This window comes from Hakea prostrata, chromosome 9 (genome assembly GCF_041222555.1).
Source record: "Hakea prostrata isolate BN-2017 chromosome 9, UWA_Hpros_2, whole genome shotgun sequence".
Lineage (NCBI taxonomy): Eukaryota > Viridiplantae > Streptophyta > Magnoliopsida > Proteales > Proteaceae > Hakea > Hakea prostrata.
Window position 1 is genome coordinate 15,895,170 of NC_142608.1, and position 21,263 is coordinate 15,916,432.

The 21,263-nt window shown below is 38.8% G+C and overlaps 1 protein-coding gene across 1 annotated transcript in view; it reads left to right on the forward strand.

The window, feature by feature from the left end:
• The first annotated feature begins 2,144 nt into the window (after window positions 1-2,144).
• LOC149004836 (transmembrane E3 ubiquitin-protein ligase FLY2-like) overlaps window positions 2,145-21,263 on the forward strand; it is a 30,083-nt gene continuing 10,964 nt past the window's right edge. The window contains exons 1-7 of the mRNA XM_089167644.1: window positions 2,145-2,892; window positions 5,548-5,620; window positions 5,826-5,953; window positions 15,614-15,729; window positions 19,131-19,191; window positions 20,278-20,344; window positions 20,440-20,517. Of these exons, the coding sequence (XP_089023770.1) occupies window positions 2,692-2,892; window positions 5,548-5,620; window positions 5,826-5,953; window positions 15,614-15,729; window positions 19,131-19,191; window positions 20,278-20,344; window positions 20,440-20,517 (724 nt within the window). The 5' untranslated portion in view covers window positions 2,145-2,691. The remainder of the gene's footprint in view (window positions 2,893-5,547; window positions 5,621-5,825; window positions 5,954-15,613; window positions 15,730-19,130; window positions 19,192-20,277; window positions 20,345-20,439; window positions 20,518-21,263) is intronic.

Consider the following 21,263-nt stretch of genomic DNA (forward strand, 5'->3'; position numbering starts at 1 on the left):
ATATCAGTTGGTCTATCATAGAGAACAAAAAGTTATATTATTGAAATTTAATAATTGAAAAATGAATATAATACAAGAAGCCAGGAAGGTAACTTCCATTTAATAAGATGCTAACTACCATTTATCCTGGGAAGAAGGAATGCTAACGAGTTTATATAATTGAGTTCATTTATTCACCAAATATGCCGAAATATGTTTCTTCTCATGCATGTTACAAAGAAAATACAAAAAACAAAGAAGACAAAATAAAAATTATAAATAATTAATTATGTTTTGCTGATGAGGATATAATTTGAACATTCCAATGCTTACCAATATAAAAATCAATCTAATCTGAAAGAAAATTAATATTCACCAACCTGGTTAGTTAGGTGGTGAGGGAGAGGCAATTAAACAACAAGAACACTACATTGACTTTACTTTCTCTATTTGGTAGAGTAGATGAAGTAATTTGTGTAGTTATTCTAAAGATACATAAATGGAATTTGTAGAAGCAATAGTAAAGTGTTACAATATTGTGAATGTGCTTCTAAGAGAGTGATGGGTCTAGTGGTAACTTTCTACATAGAGACAATAAGATTAAGGAGGTTTTGGGTTCAAATTTTTCTGTATCTTTACATCTCTCCCGCCCTCATGACCCTCTCCCATTCCAATCCCTTGAGCCAAGGTCAAAGTTTCTTTAGAAAAAATCATCGTCGGGTTTATTGAAAATATCTTATATGGTAGGGTTGTGCTGGGCTATGTTAAATACTGAATAATGCTATCCGATCGTAATCCTAATTTAGTACCATCTTGAGCTGGCTATTACTTGACTTACGACTAGAACTTTGAACACCTAAACTTTATTCGAGCTCAAGGTAAGTCATCGATAGACTTAGAGCCATCGAGAGCAAACTTTTATCCCAAAAAATGTCATAGGCCACCCATGGATGGTTCAAATTGACAAAAATCAATACCTCATGTTGAAGAGGGTAGGAATTCTTATACATTTATTATATAGAAAAGTGAAAGCCATATATATGCGAGTACACATTCTCATGATCCTTGGCATTTTTCATCTGATCGAAAAGAGGCTCAATCAACTTACTACTCATATTTAACCCATAATTGCTAAGGAAATGAGCAGTCAGAACAACACATCAGTAGGTGAACAGAAAAAAGACAATGAACCACCCCAGTTGGACATTTCAACACTTCACAACTAACATTGCCCTAGAAACCAACACCTCCCCTCTCCCAATAAAAAGGAAAACAATTGAGTCTAGATAGATTGTCTATTCAAATGGATAATAGATGTTCACCATTTATTACCTTAAAAAAAAAAAAATCTTCACCATGTATAAGGTATTGGCATGAGTCTCCCACATGCCCCACACCTCAAAGTTAGGTTTTTTTAACTTTAAGGGGTGATTCAGTTGGTAAAGACCAATACCTCATACGTAAGAGTATACTATGATCCAATGAGGAGATCTCCACTCATATATACATGTTAGTATAAAATTCAAAATTTCAATTTTCTTTTTCATTTTCATTTTCATCATCAAGTTAGTTGCAAGGACTGGAGACCCAGGACTCATGTTGGGGGGGGGGGGTTGGGGGTTAGGAGGTGTGGTGTGAAAGAACGGTGACTAGACCCAAAACCTCTTTGGTTTTATTGCTTTTGAGTAAGAGATTGTCTTTATAAAAAAAAATCATAAAAAATTACCACCATTGAATTAGAAGTACATCTACAACAAAGATCAACTTTGTACAATATTACATTCATCTATCTCAAGAAAAAATTCTCTCCACCAAACTTGCTGATTGACTGACTGTTGTTAGATCAATTTTTTTGGTATATGAGGTTCATTCAGGCCAGCTTATGTGCACCTAAGGGCTTTGTCGTCCGCAAGGTCGAACCCATGACCTCTCCACTGAGATGTATGAATCTTACCACTTTACCAATCCTGCATTGACTGATTACGTTAGACCATCCTCTGACATTAATAGGTTTGTCCACCTTGACCAGAGCAGTATGAGTCCCACACTTATGCCAATGTAAGAAAGATTGTCTAAATGGCAAATTGAGTGGAGGGGATTTTTTTAATGTGCCCTTGGTCTGCTAATTTGAGTTGATATCCTCAGCTGAGAGACTCAGCGAGCTCAGTTAGAACTTCGAACCGTCTAACAGTAACCGTTACCCAAAACGTATTTACCCAATTGCCAGGGATGCATTCATCATCCATAAATTCAGTCAATTACATATGGACTGCTTTTTAACTGTTGCCGCTGACCTTCATTCTTGCCTCTCACCCAACAAAAACAATTGCGAACATCGGTACATCCCATCCGCCATTTCCACTTGCAAGAAAGAGAGAATTTTCAGAACCTACACCCCATCAACCATCAACCAAGAACACTCGTATATCTAATCAATCTGACTGACCTCTTTTGTATTTTAATTTATCTTAGTTTCTGTTCTCTAGTTCAGCTAACAACGGGTGTAGGTGGTCGCTGTTGTGGCTTAGTTGTTCTGGTTCAATCGTTCGTTGGGCTCTCGTTTTCCTTTCCCGATCGTCTGTCGATTTGTTGCTACTTCCAATGGTTGACTCTACTTGAAGCAACCGTTTTCTTCTTCAATTCCTCTCTCTCTCACATGGGTTTTATTTGGCTCTGTACGATTCTTCCTGTAAATCAGCTGATTAAGCGGAGATGTTTGGGGGAAATACAGATTTGAGTTTCGGTGGTTCTAAAATGATCAGGAGGCAAAGTTCTGATTGTATACAGCTCAAGAGTGAGAAAAGGGTTTTGTTGTACGGTGCCTTGGTGGGGCTCTGGATTGTTTCCGCTTTTTGTAGGCCGGTCAATGCTCTCAGACCTCTAAGGGAGAAGTCCCGTTCCTGGGGTGACGAGGTTGGTTTCCTAATCTGGTTCTTCTCTGTTTCTCTGTGCTTAATTTGGGACTACTTCAATGTTTATGCATGTATTTTCTGGCAATTCTTGAAATCCCTTGCTTCTTCCATCCCCCTCCCCCGCGTGGGCACTGAGCCAAGATTCCGTTTCTGTATTCTTGAATTCTGAAAGTGTTGCATTGGTTATTTGACTACACAGAGGGGTTTCTCTTATATGTTTAGTTCTATGTGGTGTTGGTCTCTGCAAAAGAAATGTTACATTTTCCCCCTAATGTGGGCTTAGGTTCTCGTTTCAGTGTACCACCATGATTGGTTTTAAAAAAGAAGAAGCTGTACTTATTGTTAGTGCTGAGCAGTTTAACTTGTTTGTTTCTCTTATGAGGAAGTGAGTGTATGGGAATTTTTGTTAGTGGTTAGAAAATTTTCTGATTATTGACCCATTTGGGAAATTTGTTTAGGTTGAGAATAGATGAGAATACATAATATAGTAGGAAAGAGAATTTTCAAAGGAAGCTATGGATAAAAGGTAAATAATTTGGAAAGTTTGTTTAGGATGAGAATACATAACCTAGTAGGGAAGAGAATTTTCTAAGTAAGCTATGGATAAAAGGTGGATTATTTTCATCAATTTCATTTTTATAGGTATCAGTGTGAGGTTGGCTATTATTGAGGTTCTACAAGTGAAAGTTATACTTCAGTAGTATTTGACCCCTCTGAAATGTTTCTTTTAAAGTTAAACAGCATAGTATACTGGCCTAATGCCAAAAAATGTATTGGAGCTGGAACTCATAATATATAAGGGACTAGGAACCAATCTCGTATTTTTTCTGAGGAGCTACTTTCATCGACATAAAGTTTAGCATCAAACTTGTCCAGGATATGAAAAGGCTTTACATCTTATAGCTGTTTGTGACAGATAAGTTAGATTGCAGACTTTTAAATGAGTCCAGAGGGGCTACTTCTTCAGACTGGTTAAGGCATTGGGACAAAATACAATATTTCTGTCTCTGAACCTGTAATTGACTGTCAAATTGGGTTAAGCTGTCACATCCATCTACAGTGTCAGAATTTTCCTTGTTCTAGAATTGATTCTGTGATTTTAAGGCCTTAAATTCCATGGTTTGGTCTAAGTGGGATGAGATTATTTTTCATGCGGATGACATACAGATCTTTCAGCACCTTTTTTGAGAGCTTCCCCCCATCTTGGATGAAAATATTACCTCATCAAAAGAAGAAAGAGAACTTTTGAGTATAAAAGTAGTTAGGAACAGAAGACAGTTGAAGAAATGGAGCTTTTGAGGATATAAGTAGTTAAGGAACAGAAGACAGATCAGAGAATGTGTAGTCTCCACTTTTCTGTGCATTTGGTAAGCCATTGCTTTTCTCGATGGCTTCCTTGCTAAGCCCATAGTTGATTTTTTTGGTGTAGTGATAGCTTTCTCTATTTTATTATTAAGGGAATAGTTTTTCACCTTCTTAAAAGATTTATCTTATGCAGAAGGAGTGGGTTGTCTGCATAAGGATAGGTGTATATTCCATGTATTCTTTAATGAACTAAACCTGATTGAAAAAAGGATGGATAGTATGACTAGTTAAATTGGCAGTTTTTTATTGTCTTTCTGAAAACATGCCATATATGAGGGCAATGGCAGATTACTGAGCTTCGCTCTCAGATAGGGCTGAAGACCCTGGACCATCTCTGATGTTTTCCAATACCACATAAAAGATCAGAAGTGAAATATGTGCCTTTTGATCAGGCCTCTCACTACATGGTAGCACATTCTTCTAGCTTTCTAGTTTGATTGTTTGGCTGCTAATCCTTAACCTCTATCTGTACTGTACTTATAACAGTAGTGTGGTCTTGTGTCTCACCATGTCCATGTTTGGATCAAATTATTCCAAGTTGGACCTCGTTATAATGGTTCATTGGGCTGTTTCTAAGGTAATACCATATCTACAAATCCTCCTCTCCCTTAAGCTTAAAAAAAAGAGGGGAGGGGAGGGGAATAGAAAAACACTGCTAACTTTCATTTGTGTTTGCCCTAGGCTAATGTAGAGGATGTGCCGATGAAGGTTTATGCAAGTGCTCTGGAAGTATTTATTGAACAGCTCTGTCATCTTTTGTAGTTCCTACATGGAACAGAAAGTGGCATATGGTCTGTTATTTGAAAAATGATGTATCAAAAGATTCAAAGCATTGGTCTATGAGTCACCAACAGAAAACATTTCTGGAGTGGGAACAGAAGTGTTATGTGTAACCAGCTTATCATAAGCATCTGACATCGGAATATGTTTGTTGGTCTATGCTATGAGGTGTCAAAGAACTATCTAATTGGTTCCTCATTGTTCCTTGTGTAGATCAGTCTGTTCTAGTCATATCCTCTTGAAATTCATCTTTTCTTTTAGCTGAAGTTGTAGAGGGAAAGTACACCATTTCTTGGAGTATCTATTATTATTCCATTGTTTTTTTCCCTTCCTGTTGGGGGGTGGGGGTGTGGTGTTATTGTTACCAAACATGGAATATATTTGTGAAATATTCAACCATAGAACATGCAGTTGGTGATCTAATAATAGTTGGTGGATGGTTTTTTATTGTTAAATTACTTTATCTAAAGCTGAAATTCATATATTTTGGCTCCATTCATTGTGCTTGCAGTGGTTATTTATTAGAAGAGATGAAAATGATCTGGGCCCATATTCCAATTGGAACATCACAGGAACGTATAAAGGTTGGCACATTTTCTTCTAGTTATTTTTCTATTAGTTAAACCATGCTGTCCTTTTAAGCATAGGCTTCCAAATATGCTGTAATTTGGTTTCTGATGTTTCTTCACCTTCTTTATGTGTCTATCTCTAGGCAGGAAGGTTGAAGGTTTTGTCCATGAAATTCATTAATATGGTATTTCTAATGTTTATCTCCAATTGTTTCGGCAGGCACTTGGAGCTTCCAAGATTCCACCAAGAGCTCTTCCAGGTTTCCGGATTTCGGAAAATCTAATGGAATTTCTATCTTTGAATTAGTTAGTACCCCAACAAAGATCAGTGGAGTCCATTATGTGCAAGTAAGGACAATGTTTCATTTCACTGTTACTGCATCATTCATTTCCTCTATTTATGTGTAGTTCATCTGATCAGACCCCCTGGGAGTAGGGGAAGGGCTGCGTACATCTGACCTTCCCTGACCCTGCTAAATGCAGGAGCCCTGTGCACTGGGTATGACCTTTTTTCTTCGGATCAGATGTTCTGTAAGGGATTAAAGTACCTAAGTTTCATTTTCCATAAAATCAGTTGGATTGATAAACTGTATTGTTTTCTGTGAAGTAAACTTTCTAATGCACTTCTGTTAATGATTTTGTTTATGTAAGGGCTGGACCACTTCTCTTCAGCTCTCTATTGCTTATGATGATAAATAAGTTTCTTCTCTTGGCATATCTTTTTTGCTTCTTACTTAATTTTGTAACTTGAAGTGGCTTTGAGTAGAATGGAATGATGAAACTGGGAAGGCCTCCTGAAAAGGATTGCAATTAAAAAGTCCGATACTATTGATAAATTTGATTTCCTGTTGACAATTAATGCTGTTTTCTTCCATTACTTTGTGGGTGAGATATCTTAAGAAGGTTGTATGCTCTCTAATGTTACAAGCATATCATTTTAAGTGTTTTTCTGATTGTTATCCATTTTCTGCTTTGTGGAGACCACTATCATGTTTATAAAGCTGCATTTGAAAAACTTGTCATTGGTACTGATGTAACTTTGTATGATCTTTTTTTTTTTTTTGGGGGGGGGGGGGGGTGAGAACTTTGTATAATCTGATACTTATAATATTGCGTTTAGGATTGTTGATCTTTCTCTGGTTTCATATGATTTCCACATACATTGACAATGTCCGCATCTGTTCTTCTTATCTTCTATTGGGAATGTGAAAAGAATATTTAGCCTGACTCTTAAGCATTGGTACTAACATAAGTTTAAAGGGAAAAAGAAGAAGAAGCTCACTTGTGATGGAAACCTTCAAATGGGTGAGTGTTTGGACTTGAAAGGATGGAATTGGAAATGAATGGAGGACAAATGGTTTACAAAATAGGAAAAAGTCAATTGTGATGATGCAGCCATTTACACTGAAGATAAACAGATGCACCGGTTAGTGGGTAAAATGGAAAGGGAAAGGCTGTAGGGGATCTGGTTGGCTTAGTGAAATCTCCCCCCTCCCAAAAGAGGAGGGGAAAAAAAGGAAAAAAAAGAAAAAAGAAAAGAAGTTTTCTTACGATACACATCAGCTTTGATCTGAAATAGAGTGGAAATGGAGAACAAGATTTCTGTATCTCTATCTGATTGATAAAACTTAGTGCGTTCGTTAATAACCTGATAATGTTGGATTCCACTAATGCAAACTCCTAATTTCTCTGGTTTTTAGATTTTCTTATTGTGGAGGGGGCTCTTGGCCCCCCCTTAACCCAAAAACCACCCCCCCCCCCCCCCCCCCCCCCCCCCCCCCCCCCCCCCCCCCCCCCCCCCCCCCCCCCCCCCCCCCCCCCCCCCCCCCCCATATTTGGCTGTTTTCACACAACCCAGCACACACACAAGGAAGACAATCATCCACTGCTTAGAATTTATGATTTAATGACTTATATAGAACCTAATGGTTGTATATTTTTTTCTTGAAATTTGAGATTGCGAGTCCTCATTTGGGAATTTATTATAAGTTGATAGATGTTACAATTACAAATATGGGTAGCCTTAGCAACGAGGGTTGGTTCAAAAAAAAAAAGGACAACGGTCAAAAGGCCTTAAATAAGCTAAATACCCTTTGAACCCAGTTGGGACAAATCCCGGATGGGCCACCGAGGAGCCATATTACTCGGGATCTCACCGAGATGGTCGAGTCTCTCTTTTCAAGGTGGCGAGATCTCTCTCGGGGGGGAGATCTTCCAAGAATAAATATCAACCATGCTGAATATGCCAACAAGAGAAATAAAACTTGTGCTACTTAATCTTTTGGTAGGTACATCAGTTAACTGGCCATTGGAAGGCACATGGGAAAATATTCAAGCGGTTAAACAACCCAACTTCCCATGGGGAGGTCTTGGGTTCGCACCCATCCGGCGGCACATAAATTAGTAATATTCCCCCCCCCCCCCATAATATCAACTCGCCAGCTCCAAAAAAAAAATAAAAATTCAATACTCTCTTTTAGATAATGCGACTGTCAATCTCCACATGTTGGTTCAATCATGCTGAACAAGATTTTGGGCAGGTGATGCTGATTGCAGACATACTGTCAGAGTAAAGGTGCATAGGTATTTACATACTAATACAAAGTCTTGGAATAAACCCTTTTGGCTATGATAATTCATGAATTCCAAAGGCCATAGCCCAAAACTCTACCTCAGCGCTGGACCTTGCCATAAACTATTTGCTTTCTTTGCGACATAACTAGGTTACCATCATAGTTTTCAAGGCGTTGCCTAGATGGCGCTTTGTTCCACCTGGGCTCCTTGGTCTTGTAGGTAGGCAGCTTAAATGCCTTGGTCACCTAATTGGTGTTGACTTGGATCTTTACCCTGTCCACCACTTCTTTCACTTAGTGGTTGTGACAACTAGGGTTGCCATCAACTTTGGTACAACCTAGAGGTAGATCTCTGATCATCTGTAGATTCTGTGTTACTAGCCCAATCTGCTTCTTTATCCTAGAGCTGACTTCAAGTATCTCAAGATTCTATACACAATATCAAGATGTGAAGAATAAAGATCATTCATAAACTAATCAGGCTAACAACAAAAGCTATATCTAGTCATGAGTAGCTTCCTTTGGCCATGGGTCCACCATCTTGATTCTTGAGGTGAGAATTAGGCTTTGTTTGACAAACTTACACCCAGGAATACCTGTCTTTGTCACTAGGTCAGGAGTATGTTTCCTTTTAAGAGAGAGAAATCTTTTGAGTAGAGAAAACTAGTTCTTTGCATACAAAATTTCTTAGTTTCCCCGTATCTTTTATCTCAGATCTTCAGGGAAGAAATCTCAGCAATATTACTCCCTGTAATGATGATCTCAATGACACAAACACAATTGATCAGGATAGTGACATGAGCAATTGCCTTCTGTCTAAAAGAGTATGCTCTTTATTAGCTTGTGTGTAGGCAACGGAGATAATGGCTTTGTGTAACCTTCCAAACCATGTTCCAGGAGTGTATAGTTCAAGAACTTGAGCTTGAGGTCCATCTTTGCCATCTGAAAATAGCGAGGTGACTGGAGATCTTGGCAAGCAGTCAAGTTGGTGGAATTCCCCCCCCCCCGGCACAAACACAAAAGAAAAGGTTTCGACTCGAGGGGTATTAAGGGTCATGGGGCTGAAACTTGCTGTCCAGTCTGTTCAAGGCCTTTTAAATACAGTGGTGCCTTCAGATTTATGAAAAAGAAAGTGTAAATAAGAGTTCAGCTTCTGACCCACATTGGGAAGTGTGACACTAAAATGAAACCTTTGAATAGCCAATTGTACACATCATTATGTCAATACATCATATACTTGTAATAGTAGTATATTAGTGTTCAAAGTTCAAAGTTCAAACAAGTCTAATATGTTACAAATGTTCATAGTTCAAAGAGCAAATTGCACTGGCACCCCAAAATGGATGCCTTAAAGCACTGACACCCCACTTTATGTTTAAAAAGCACAGAGACCCAAAATTGGATTTTCATTGGATATATTTGTCCAATTTATCACTGAAAACCTTTCATTCACTGTTTATTATAGGGATATTTTTGAAAATAAACAGTAGTTTAACTGTTTTCAGTGATAAATTTGACAAATATATTCAATAAAATTATAATTTTGGGGTCTCTGTGCTTTTTAAACATAAAGTGGGGTGTCAATGCTTTAAGGCCTCCATTTTGGGGTGTCAATGTAATTTACTCTAGTTCAAATGATGATCCAATCATCAAAGTTACAACTAGAGAATTCAGATGAGACTAAGCATTATGCACCAACTCACTAGTCATTAAGCAGCTCCTCCAGCTCCTACTTGCTACCATCAATAGCTGCTTTGATCAAGAATCTGGCAAAATAGGTGAAGTGGCAGCATGCTATGAATAGCCTGGGGAAACCTCTCTGTCTGAGCAAGATTAAGTCAAGATATCTCAACTCAGTGGAGTTGGGATGCTTTGTATGGCGGAATGACTCAGCCTAATCGGGACTCAGGCAAGATTTCATGCTTTTCTGTATCGGCCTATATCTCGCCTCACTAAGTTACAAAAGCAAGGTCTCACAATTTGTCCCCCCCCCCCCCCCAAAAAAAAAAAAAAAAAAAAGATGTCTCACAATATCTTGTACTATGTAGGAGAGTACTTTAATCTGCATAAAGCCTGGTAAAGCTTGCCAACGTTTCCTTAGTGGCAAATTCAAGTGGATTCTCCATGTATACCTCTTGAAGTTCTCCATGCAAGGATGCTTTCTACCTCTAACTATTGGAGATCTCATCCTTGATTTACTGCATAGGAGAGGATAACTTGCATAGTCTTCATCTTGGCTATTAGTGCAAAAGTTTCTTTTATTGAACTCCGTAGGTCTGGATGAATTCTGATGCAACCAATCTAGCTTTGTATCAATTGACAGCCTCAACAACTCTATGCTTCACCAATGACACCCATTTTCACCCTAAACCTTTTTTCTGAAAGGTAGCTGAACCAATTTCCACATGTTGTTCTTCCCCAACACTCTCATTTATCGATTCATTTCCTCTTTCCAGTGAGAACTAGCTACTGCCTTCTTCCAAGTGTTCGGAATCGATACGGAGGATAATGAAGAGACAGGTTGGAAAGTATGATACAAGGAGTCAGGGTGCGAGAATGACAAAACGACCAAAAGGACCACGGAACAACTCAGATGAAGGACGAAGAAGAAAAACAGAAAAGGAAGGCGAAACCGAGGGAGAACAAGGATAGGAAGAACAAGACAACAGGCAAAACAGCAGAGCAAAGAAGAAGGAGGAACAAATAAGAGAAAAAAGAACAAAAGGACCCAAAGCAGACACGGCCCCGCAGGGAACGAGGACGAACACCAACACCGACAAACACAAGGGCCCAAGAGGAGGAAGCAGCAAGCAAGACACACAAGGGCCACCCAAAGCCATAAGAAAAGAGACAAAACAAAGGAACACCAACCACAGCAACACCACCACCAAAAACCACCACCGACAAAGGAAAACCCGACAAGAGCACAAACCCGCCCATGACTAAACAGACGGGCAGGCAGACATAAAGCAACAAGTGGGCAACCCACAAGCAGCCCGGCCGGCGTGGACAACCGGCTGAGGGCGCATGGCCTCTCCTGTTGCGCCTCGCCCAAGGGCAGGGGCATGTTCTGCTGGATTTTCAAAGTAATTGGTAAATTCATGTAGGATCATTTTAGAAATAAACTTACCAGGCAAGGGAGAACAATGTGGGGCTTGAAATTGGTAAAGTCCGATTGGTCAAGACTCGAGAGGCAGCAAAGGGCTAGAGATTTCACTTCATTACTTTTTTCTAATAAAAAAATATTTTAGCAAGACTTGTTGGCATTTGAGGTCCCTTCTCCTGACTGCTGGCTGTTGGTCCTGTCCAGCAATGTGAGGTTTCTGGTTGGTATGCTCCTTCTCCAACCATGGGCTATTCCTATCCTGTTGCACCTTCTTCAAGTACTCCATCCTCCAAAATATTTTCTAGTGAAACATCCGTATAGTAATTGAGAATGGCACCCCTTCACCTAAACTATTCTCCTCCTGAAGAGGTGAATCAGACAAGTAAAAAGGATCTTCCTCCTGAAAAACCACAGCGGTGGTATCAAACAAAATTTTGAGAAGTAGGGTGGTTGCACTTGTAGCCTTTGTACATAACTAAATACCAAGAAATATGCTGCTATGCCCTTTGGCATCAGGCTTGCCATGCATGTGATGATTGTGGGCAAAGGTGATTCACATGAAAACATTGGATGGTACGGCAAGGAGGCACAACAAATGTGGATTAACCATGACAAGATACAGGGACAACGCTGGTCCAGCATGCGAGATGGCATTTTATTTATAACATAAACATCCAGAAGAATGACTCCACTCAAAAACAAGTTGTAGAATGCATAGAAAACATAGGGAATGAGCCACTTCTAGGAGATGGTCGATTCTTAGGTGCAGCCAATTTCTCTGGGCACGGGTGTCAACGCAACTAGTCTGATGAATAGTACCATTATCACATAGGTAGGATTGAAGATCACCAAGCATGTATTCATTACTGTATCAATCTGAAAAATATTATTCTGGCATCGAACAGTGTTTGAACCATCCTATGAAATGCTTGGAAGCAGTGAGGTGCATCTGTGCGTGAATGAAGCGAATAAATTCAAGTAGCCTGACTAAAGCATCACGAAAGGTGACAAACCAGCAAACCAGAAGTAGATACACATCATGTTGAGCCCCCCACACATTAGAACGAATCACACCTAGGGAAGTGAGCTTCAATTACTAGGGATAGGATAAGTGTTATGTGCGCTTTGAATTCTTGTGTCTTTTTTGAAAATTGACGTGCTTTGACATATTTTAGCTGCCCACGCCCTTTGCTTTCATCACTGGTCCCTTGCTCAGTATTTTTTTTTTTTTTTGGGGGGGGGGGGGGGTTTGGGGTGGGGAGATTTGCAAGGGTGAAGCCCCTGTGGTATGGTATTACCTGACCTGAACCTGTACACCATTAGAGAATTTTTTATATGCCTTACTGTTCTCTTGTACCGTGACTACAGTCATAGTGAGATTTGGTTATTTTGAATTAGGGTTTTGGGTGGAGTTTGTAAAGCTGTTTTTGGGTGTTATTGAGAGACCTCCATTGTATCCTCCCTCGCATAGTGAAAACTTCTTCAGGTTTGCTCATGGACGTAACATATCAAGTTGGTACATGAACCATGTCAAATCTGTGTGTTCCATCTTATCTGTTTTCTTTTCTGTTCGTTACTTCTTTGTTGTTCAATCTAACAATAAGTATGTCTAGTCTGCTCTGACAATTGACAAAGTGCAATAATAAAAAATAAAACCATCCAGATTACAACGCCTAACCAACTCTGGAAAGAGTATCTATAAAGTCTCAAAGAAGGTGACCCTACCAATGATATCATCAAAATAGATATAATAAAGCCTACTGTGGATGACCCAAGAAATGAAGATGACACAATAGATGAAGCCGAGGAAGAGTTCTCAAGCTTGTATAGTCCAACACCCTGTCTACTGCCAATCATACGGCTCGTTTCCATGCCCTGACAAAGACAATGAAAGGGGATAAAGCGATTTTACAATTTAAATCCTGGTATGAATACTATGGACAAAAGATTAGTAGAAAAATTGCGAACATATAAAATTCTAGGAAAGGGATACTGTAGAAAAACAGATGGATGGATCCCTTGCCAAAAACAAAGGAAAGAGACCCATCAGTCACATGAACTTTACAACTACCTGAAAAAGGATATAATAGGAAATAAAATGAGAGGTAGATCCAGTCATGTGACTGCCTGATTGGTGGCATGGGAGCCATTTATCCAAGGAATTAAATTGACTGAGGCACTATTTAGTCATTGAAAAAAGAACAGGGAAGGCTAAATGATGGGAGTGTAGCAAAGGTAACAACAGCACTGGGTGGTGTTTGGAGAATCATCAGCTACAGTAGTATGGGCAGCCTATTTCCGCAAGAAGCAGGGAAAAGTTGTGGAGCTTTCAACAATGTTCTTGTATCTATTTTCTCCTATACATGATAATCACATTTCACCAGAAGACGGACAAGACCAGAAGTGACAGCCGTTCAAGCATGAGAGCCAGTGGAAGAATTCCCAGAAGATGAGCACCGCCAGAGTAGGGGGCTGACTGTTCCATGGGCACAGTGTGAATCATAGTAGTACTGTAGTGCATAAGCCTGTTTAAGAGCTGGAAAGGGTCTGGGTGAGAACATGAGCTCGTATCTTATCATCAATCAAAATTACCAAAAAATTATACACGTGCAGCTTGTCTTCCCTTTTTTCCCAGGTGCATGTGCATGCATGCGGGTGTGTGGGGCCGTGTTGTATACACAGAGCTTTTTTTTTTCCCAGTTGTGAAAAGCAAGAGCATCAGTATCACAAGTCACATTGAATGAGAAAGAGATGGCTTTTCCAGGATGAAATGAAACATTTAATTCATGTAACAGGAAAAAGATTTCACATTCCTTAGTCAGAAAGCTATGTGGTCATGAAAGGGGGAGTAAGTGTAACAGAACTGACGGGGTGGTAGAGTTGTGGAAACACTTGTTTCTTCCATATTTTGGACCTTAGCTCTATGGAACAATATGCTACTGCTGAATCATGGAAGAGTTGAATTCTTAGATCAAAACACTATGTAGGGATGGTATGAACTGCCTAAACAAGAATTCTTGAACGGCGAACTATTGGAGTCTATTACTCACTACATCCAAAAATTTCCATTAATGAAACATGTAGAGTACAGAACTTGCCATAGACCAGACATGTTATTGTTATTTTGGGACAAAGACAATTCCTTTTGTTACAATTGATGATTTTTCATGTGAATATAAAAGCACTGGGCATCATTGCCCACCTTCGAATGGGACAACTTAGTAGCCTTCCAAACTGTGGCAGCATTGTCAACAAGGAGACAGCCTTTGGCAGTGGCAGGATCAATAGAGTTGAGGTAGCCCATAACCAAGTATTTTTTCTCTCCCACTTAATCTGAGTAGGACCTAACAATGCGAGGTTTCACAGATGCTACAGTGAGATAGCCAGTGAAAATATAGGAACCAACAGCATGAGGGCAAGATGAGTACCACTTTGAATAATTTCTCCTATTGCACTTAATGGAGTTCATAGGGAATGAAAGAAACATGTTCATGCTATTGAATGAAGCCCTTCATTCTGCTGATCACACAGCTAGGGCTTTTTTTTTTTTGGGGGGGGGGGGTGTTTATGAACACAAAAATTCACCACATAAAATCCTTAAAAGGAAAAAGAAAGATTTAAGCCATAAACATGGTAAGGCCTTCGTGGGAGGGAGAAACTCACCACCAAGGGGAGAAATAGATGAAGGCAGGTAAAAAAGGAAGGGGGCACAAAGGGGAGAAGGAGGTGCTGGATGAAAGAGAAACAAGGAGAGGGGCGGATGTGGGGCTGGCTTGCGAAACCAAGAAGAAGATGGGAGGGGGAGGCAGTGGCTGGGTAGGGTTGCGAAAGTGAGAAGGGGAAGGTGGAAGCAGAAGTGGCACTGAGGAGAAAATAAAGAGAGAGGGAGATTCTAGGTCTTCAAAAACATGGGACACCCCAAAATTGATTTTTGCTCTGATGCCATGTAGAATGTTTGGGAATTGAACTTATGTTAATAAGTTGATGTGACACAAATCTTCTTCATTTTAAATAAGCAGTAAAGTGTGCAGATTACACTAAATTAGAGAAGCATAAATAAAACTCTATGGACAATGATACCCTTGTACCCATATTATGACATTTATGAATTAGAAATTGGGATTTTGTCAGCACCTGAAGGCCTACACAAAAGTTGAGTATCAAAAGCGTATTTGTTGTCTTGCTTCACATTTGATCTACTTTGCTTATAATAGATTTTAGTTTCATGAATATAATTTTGTGTGAAAATGGATGCTTGTACTAATCTTTCATGATAATTGTTGTTAATTGCCAGTTAACATTCAGTCCTTAACATGTTGTTTGCAACAGGGAGTGCTTATTTTCCAGGATGTGTTTGAAGACGAGCGTGGAGGTGCATCTGCTCAACTGCGGGTCGAAGGTGTATATATATGGCCTTTCAGGCAACTTAGAATGGTAATCAGTAGGTAAACATTCAGTCCTTAACATGGGTTGCATAACTTTTTCTTAGCATTGTTGGCACAAGGTGTCACATGAAAATAAAGCAAAAAACAGTAGAAAAGATGTTTATCCCCATTAACATCTTTACATATATGAAATAGATAAATTGAGGTTTTTTTTTTTTTTTTTGGGGGGGGGTGGGTTGTCTCTTCTTTGTGGATGTTTGCCCTGGTGTTGGTCTTGATAGGGCATTAAAAGCAGGCTCCAATATTCAGTTACTAAGATGGCTTTCCAATAAACAGATCAAACTTATGTTATAAGGTTTCAAAAATGCTAAGCTGGAAAAGGTTAATATGATCATGGTGGGAGATCTCGCTCTCAAGCGAGATCTTGAGACTCAAGCGAGACCGCCGAGATGGCGAGATCCGGCCGAGATCTACCAAAACATGGCGGTAGTCTCGGTGGCCCATCTCGGTGGGTTTTAGGGCTCTGGTTGGGCTGAAACTTGGTATTTAGCCTATTTAAGGCATTTTGAACACATTGGTGGCCTTAGATTTGTGAGAAAATAACCCTAACTATGTCTCCTAAGTCGACCCTATGTGTAAAATCAAAATTCTGGGAAATGCAAGGTTAGAGACTTAGAGTCTTAGTCTCTTAGAGTCTTAGAGAGTCCGAGAGACAGAGACAACATGTAATATTGTAATGGAAAGATATCAAGTAATTCAAGTTAATGAGTTATCATTTATCAACTATCAAGTATCAACTATCAAGTATCAAATACACTAACATTACACATCAAGTATTCAAGTCAACAAGTGATCAAAGTTCAAACTATCAAAGATTCAAAGTAATAAATTGTTAAATACTTAAATGTCTTCAAAATTTTACAACCATAAGAATTAAGAAGATTACAACTTACAACTTACAACTTACAAGACTAAGAGTCTAAGACTAAGAATGTCAAAACTCAAAATTACAACTTACAACTTACAAGACTAAGACAGGTAGTATGAGTATCACTCAGCATTCTGCATCAATAATAACAGAAAATTAAATTTTTTTCCATGAAAGTGTAGATCAAAGCTTGATCATCAACATATATTTATACCACACTCATACAATCATTGTAGAACCTTGTATTTGAAAAAAATCAAATTTGGCGGAAAATCTTACATTTCTTGAAGATCCCTTGAAATAGGCTTGAATCACTACAAATATGCTTGAATTTATTGTTGTAGATGAGTTGATGATGTTGCTATGTTGAATCCCCAACAAATTCCGGCCAAAAATCGAGTTTTCCGGCCAAAATGATGCTCCAGAGAGAGAGAAACAGGCTAAAAAGCCCTAAAGCAGCAAACGCAGATCTCACCAGAGATCTTATCTCGCCACTCACAAAAAGCGAGATATCTCGCGAGATCTCCCACCATGAATATGATAGCTATTGGAGTCCTCTGTTCATATGCTTCCTGTAATTGCTATGGTGTTGGGGTTCTGGTTTTTGGTGCTGCAGTCATTTTAGTGGCATCTAACATATGTTGGAACTTGGAAGATCCTCAATGGATGTTCAACATTTAACATCTCAATACAGAAGAATGATCAATGATGCATTGAAAAGAGGATTGATGTGGGTCTGTCAACAGTGACAGGGAATAGTGATTCATTTGAAAGAACAATATATTGGAAGTGGGAGGGTGAGTTTATGTTTACATGTTCCTTCTACAATTATTTTTGGAGTTTGGGAATAGGAAACTATATGGAATTCAGAGAGCAGTGGACCACCAGTTCTATATTTCCTGTTTATGTCAAAAGCCTTCAGATTGATGGATGGTTCTGAAATTGGTGATCAAAGTTTTTGGACTATCATCCACTGATCCAAGAAAGTTTATGTCTTACATTTTGGTTTGGGTTATTTTTTAGAATTTTTTTTTATAAAAGAAAAAGAAAAGAGAAAGTAAAGAGAAACAAAATAGAGAGGGGTTGAAAGCTACTTTAGTTTTGAGACTTTCTTGTGCTGGTATTATTTTGTTGCTTTTGTTTGCATAACTGCTCCTATGGGTAAAGTCTGGCTATTCTAATTTTTAACCTGACTTTGTTTACCCGCTTTAGTCCCCATAATCCTTACTATCAGGGGGAAAATTTTGTCATTTTTCAAAATCTAAGATGAACCAATCATGTTCTCCTTTCCTGACATTTTTCAGCTGAACTGAAATATCAACCGTTACTTTGTCTGCGATCTTTATTTTTTTCCCCAGCCACTATCCTTAAACATCAAAGTTGAACAAATCTTCCCCTATATTAACTGGGGCCTTGATGGTAAGTTGGTGTGGAAAGAGGAAATTTGCAACATTGCTTAGAAAAATAAAAGGGGTGGCGGGGTGGGGTTATCTTGGAGAAATAGAAGAAATCAAGTGAAAGAATCACTATTTGCAGGACGGTAGTTGCAGCAGTAATTGTCAATTTTCCCAGTTACTGTTGTTGTCTCCATCAATATTTCTATTATCACCAATGCCCTTTCACTGTTGCTGTGGGATGTAATCGTTGCAGATAAGCCATGGAGAGTGGGTAACACTCCCTGCCACCATCTGTCATCATCACTATCAGATTTTCCTTTAGCGCTACCTCTGTTGACATTGCCAGGGAATTGGATGAGGGAAGAGCTGAGAGGGAGGTTGCTCTAGGGATTGGGGTCGGACTCCCACATGGACAAGTTCTTTCCTTCTTTTTCTTTGTGGGGGTTGGGGGGGGGTGATGGATGACGTGGAACTGCCTTCCTACCTGTGACTGTTGGGATACCATAAAAATGGGTAAGAATGTAAAAATGTCCAGTTGAGATTTTACGACACCTTCTGAGGTGTTAACAAGAATAATAACCTATTACTTTTTCTATCAAGGGAACAAAGTAGAAGATATGTGATGGATTTGCCTGGGTACTTCCTACAATTCTGTCAGCTGGTGACTTTAGATCAAAATAATTTCATTCGTTCAAAGTTTGCATCCCACTTTGGGCATGCACTTGAGGATGCTAGTTGGCCACTCATGTAGACATCTCAAATTCTCATATTAATGACCTATGCTGGGAAATTTTATACCAACACATATTAATCTTAACCTTGAAACATCTACTTCTGTAAACCTAGAGGAATACGACCGTTTTCTGTTTGCTTTAGTTCAAAATAAAGAAGTGTATCAAATATACCATCGTCCCAGTTAGTTGGGACAATCTTTTGTTTTGTGGAGCTGCCCTTGTCCTCTATGTTATGAAACTTTTACCAATGATGATGCAGCTTAAATATGTGGACCTTGTTGTGTATCATGAAAAACATTTGGTTGTCTGGGTTCTTGTAATTGATAGTTTTCTTTGATGCTACTTACAGATTTCTTGATCTTGTTAAACCTAAGCTTTTGGGTTCCATTCTTCTCTTTGTAGTGGAAAAGAAGTAGAGCTGGGACAAGAAGAAGATTATTTTCTGGCTACTCCATATCACTTGGTAACGAGCCAATAGTTTCACTTCATGAATTCTTCTGAACCTCTCATTTTTCACATTGTATTAGAACTATATTCATCCTAAAGGAAAAAAAAGATACAAGTCTTAGCTGGTCTCTATATGCAACAATGCATTACACGTGCTTGGTGTTGGTACGTTGCATGTGAAATAAACTGTGGTTATGTTTGTTGTTTTAACTTTCAAAGGATTGCATGCAGTTTCACATCTATAGAAACAAAGCATCCAGGTAGTCTAGAAAGTTCCTGTGTTGCTTGCTACCTATCATTCTTCATATGTATAGCTATTCCTTTGTTAGCTTGCTCTGGTTCTACTGGCATTACCCTTTTCTTTTATATGACAGTTACATGGTGTTTGAGACTTCAGAATTTTTAGAGTTTCGAACACACAAAATCTTCCCATTTCTTGTTCTAGGGAAGTTTTATTTTACATTTTTCAGAAATCTTTCAATTGCATGAAGAAGCATTAGAAAGAAACCATATATTTCAGTTATAATTGAAGTCAGAGGTAGAGAAATAGGACGAAAATTGTTGAATACAACATTTTGATACACAGTATACAAGAATCTCCAAATAATGAGGGCAACTATCTTGGTGTCCCAGACATTCTATGATGGGACTTGGTGAAGATTGTCAGTAGTCCAATTATAAAAATCTGGACATTTATGTAACTCTCTTCCCTCCACACCCCCCCCCCCCAAAAAAAAAAAAAAACCCCCAGAAAAAAAAAGTGTGAAATGAGCATTAAAATAGTGGGTATATGTGGCATCAATGTATAAAACACCCAAGTAAGTAAGTTCAGTCATCCCTTGCACACCCAAACGGTCTAATAATTCCTTGCCTACTTAATAAATGGGTAAACTTTCGCCTGTGACTTTCACCTTGCAATCAATCTGGTCCAACCAACAGTTTATTTATATCAGAATAACTTGCCTGGAACTTACCTTTACAGGTTTGTTTCAGGTGAGGAAGTGAACAAAAGAATGTTATTATCATCTTGCATATGTAATTGATCAGCTTTGCGTACATGATATCGAAATTTACTTGTTATGCATCTTGTTGCCTTGAACAGCTGGGAGTTTTCTCATCTCAGGTTTTTCAAAAGTCTCCTATTGATAAAACTTGGCGAAGGAAAAACTGTAATTTCTTCACCTATTCTTTTAAGAACAACTCTGGACAATACATTCATCTTGGAATCATATTTTATTGATGATTTCATTCTTTTGTATTGCAGCACCTATATATGACCTGGAGAAACATTGTAATTTAGAAATTGCAGCTCAAATTACACGTGTATCATCAGGCCAAAGTGGTATCTCAGTTCATTCAGCTCTGGCTTCTGTTCTCTTTCCATTACTTGTCTATGAATTTTTTGCTTCCAGTAACTGTGTATAACAACAATGTCTCTTATCAATTACTAGAAACACTTGCATAAGTTACGTACTTACGTGTTGTAGCTTTAAGCTCTTCTGAAAACCCAGAATGGCAGAAAGACATCTGCAAAGTATGCATGACTGTAACTGAAATGATATCAATACAACCTAGCCAGTATTTATACTGTGATATGATACTTCTTCTTGCCATATTGGGGAGCCATTCTAGTCTGATGAGACACTTAGGTCGAGCAGTATGTATGCAATACAGACTTCAATGCAATCTCTTGATGTCTTTCTATGCAAACGGCTTTTTAGGGTGGGTCTTGCAGAATTATGCATTCTATGGTTGCTCATTCTTCTTGCGTAATTTGTGTGTGGTTCAGGTGGGAGGGGGGGGGGGCACTTAGTCAAAAGAAAATTGACATGGCCTTTGATTGCTGTTTTCCTCTTAATGCAAGACCAGGTCTGTCATAGTCAGCTGGAACTAATTTCACAACAGGATCTCAAGAACCACTGTGAAATCATTCAAGGTTAAGGAATAGTCAACAAATCAATATTCTCAGATGAAGGTCAAACTCTACAATTTAATCACCAAGAATGAGGGTAGACACCTTTCAGAATATTAGAGAGAGATGATGGACAGTTTGAAGGGTGAGTTAGAATTTCAAATCTGAAATCAAAT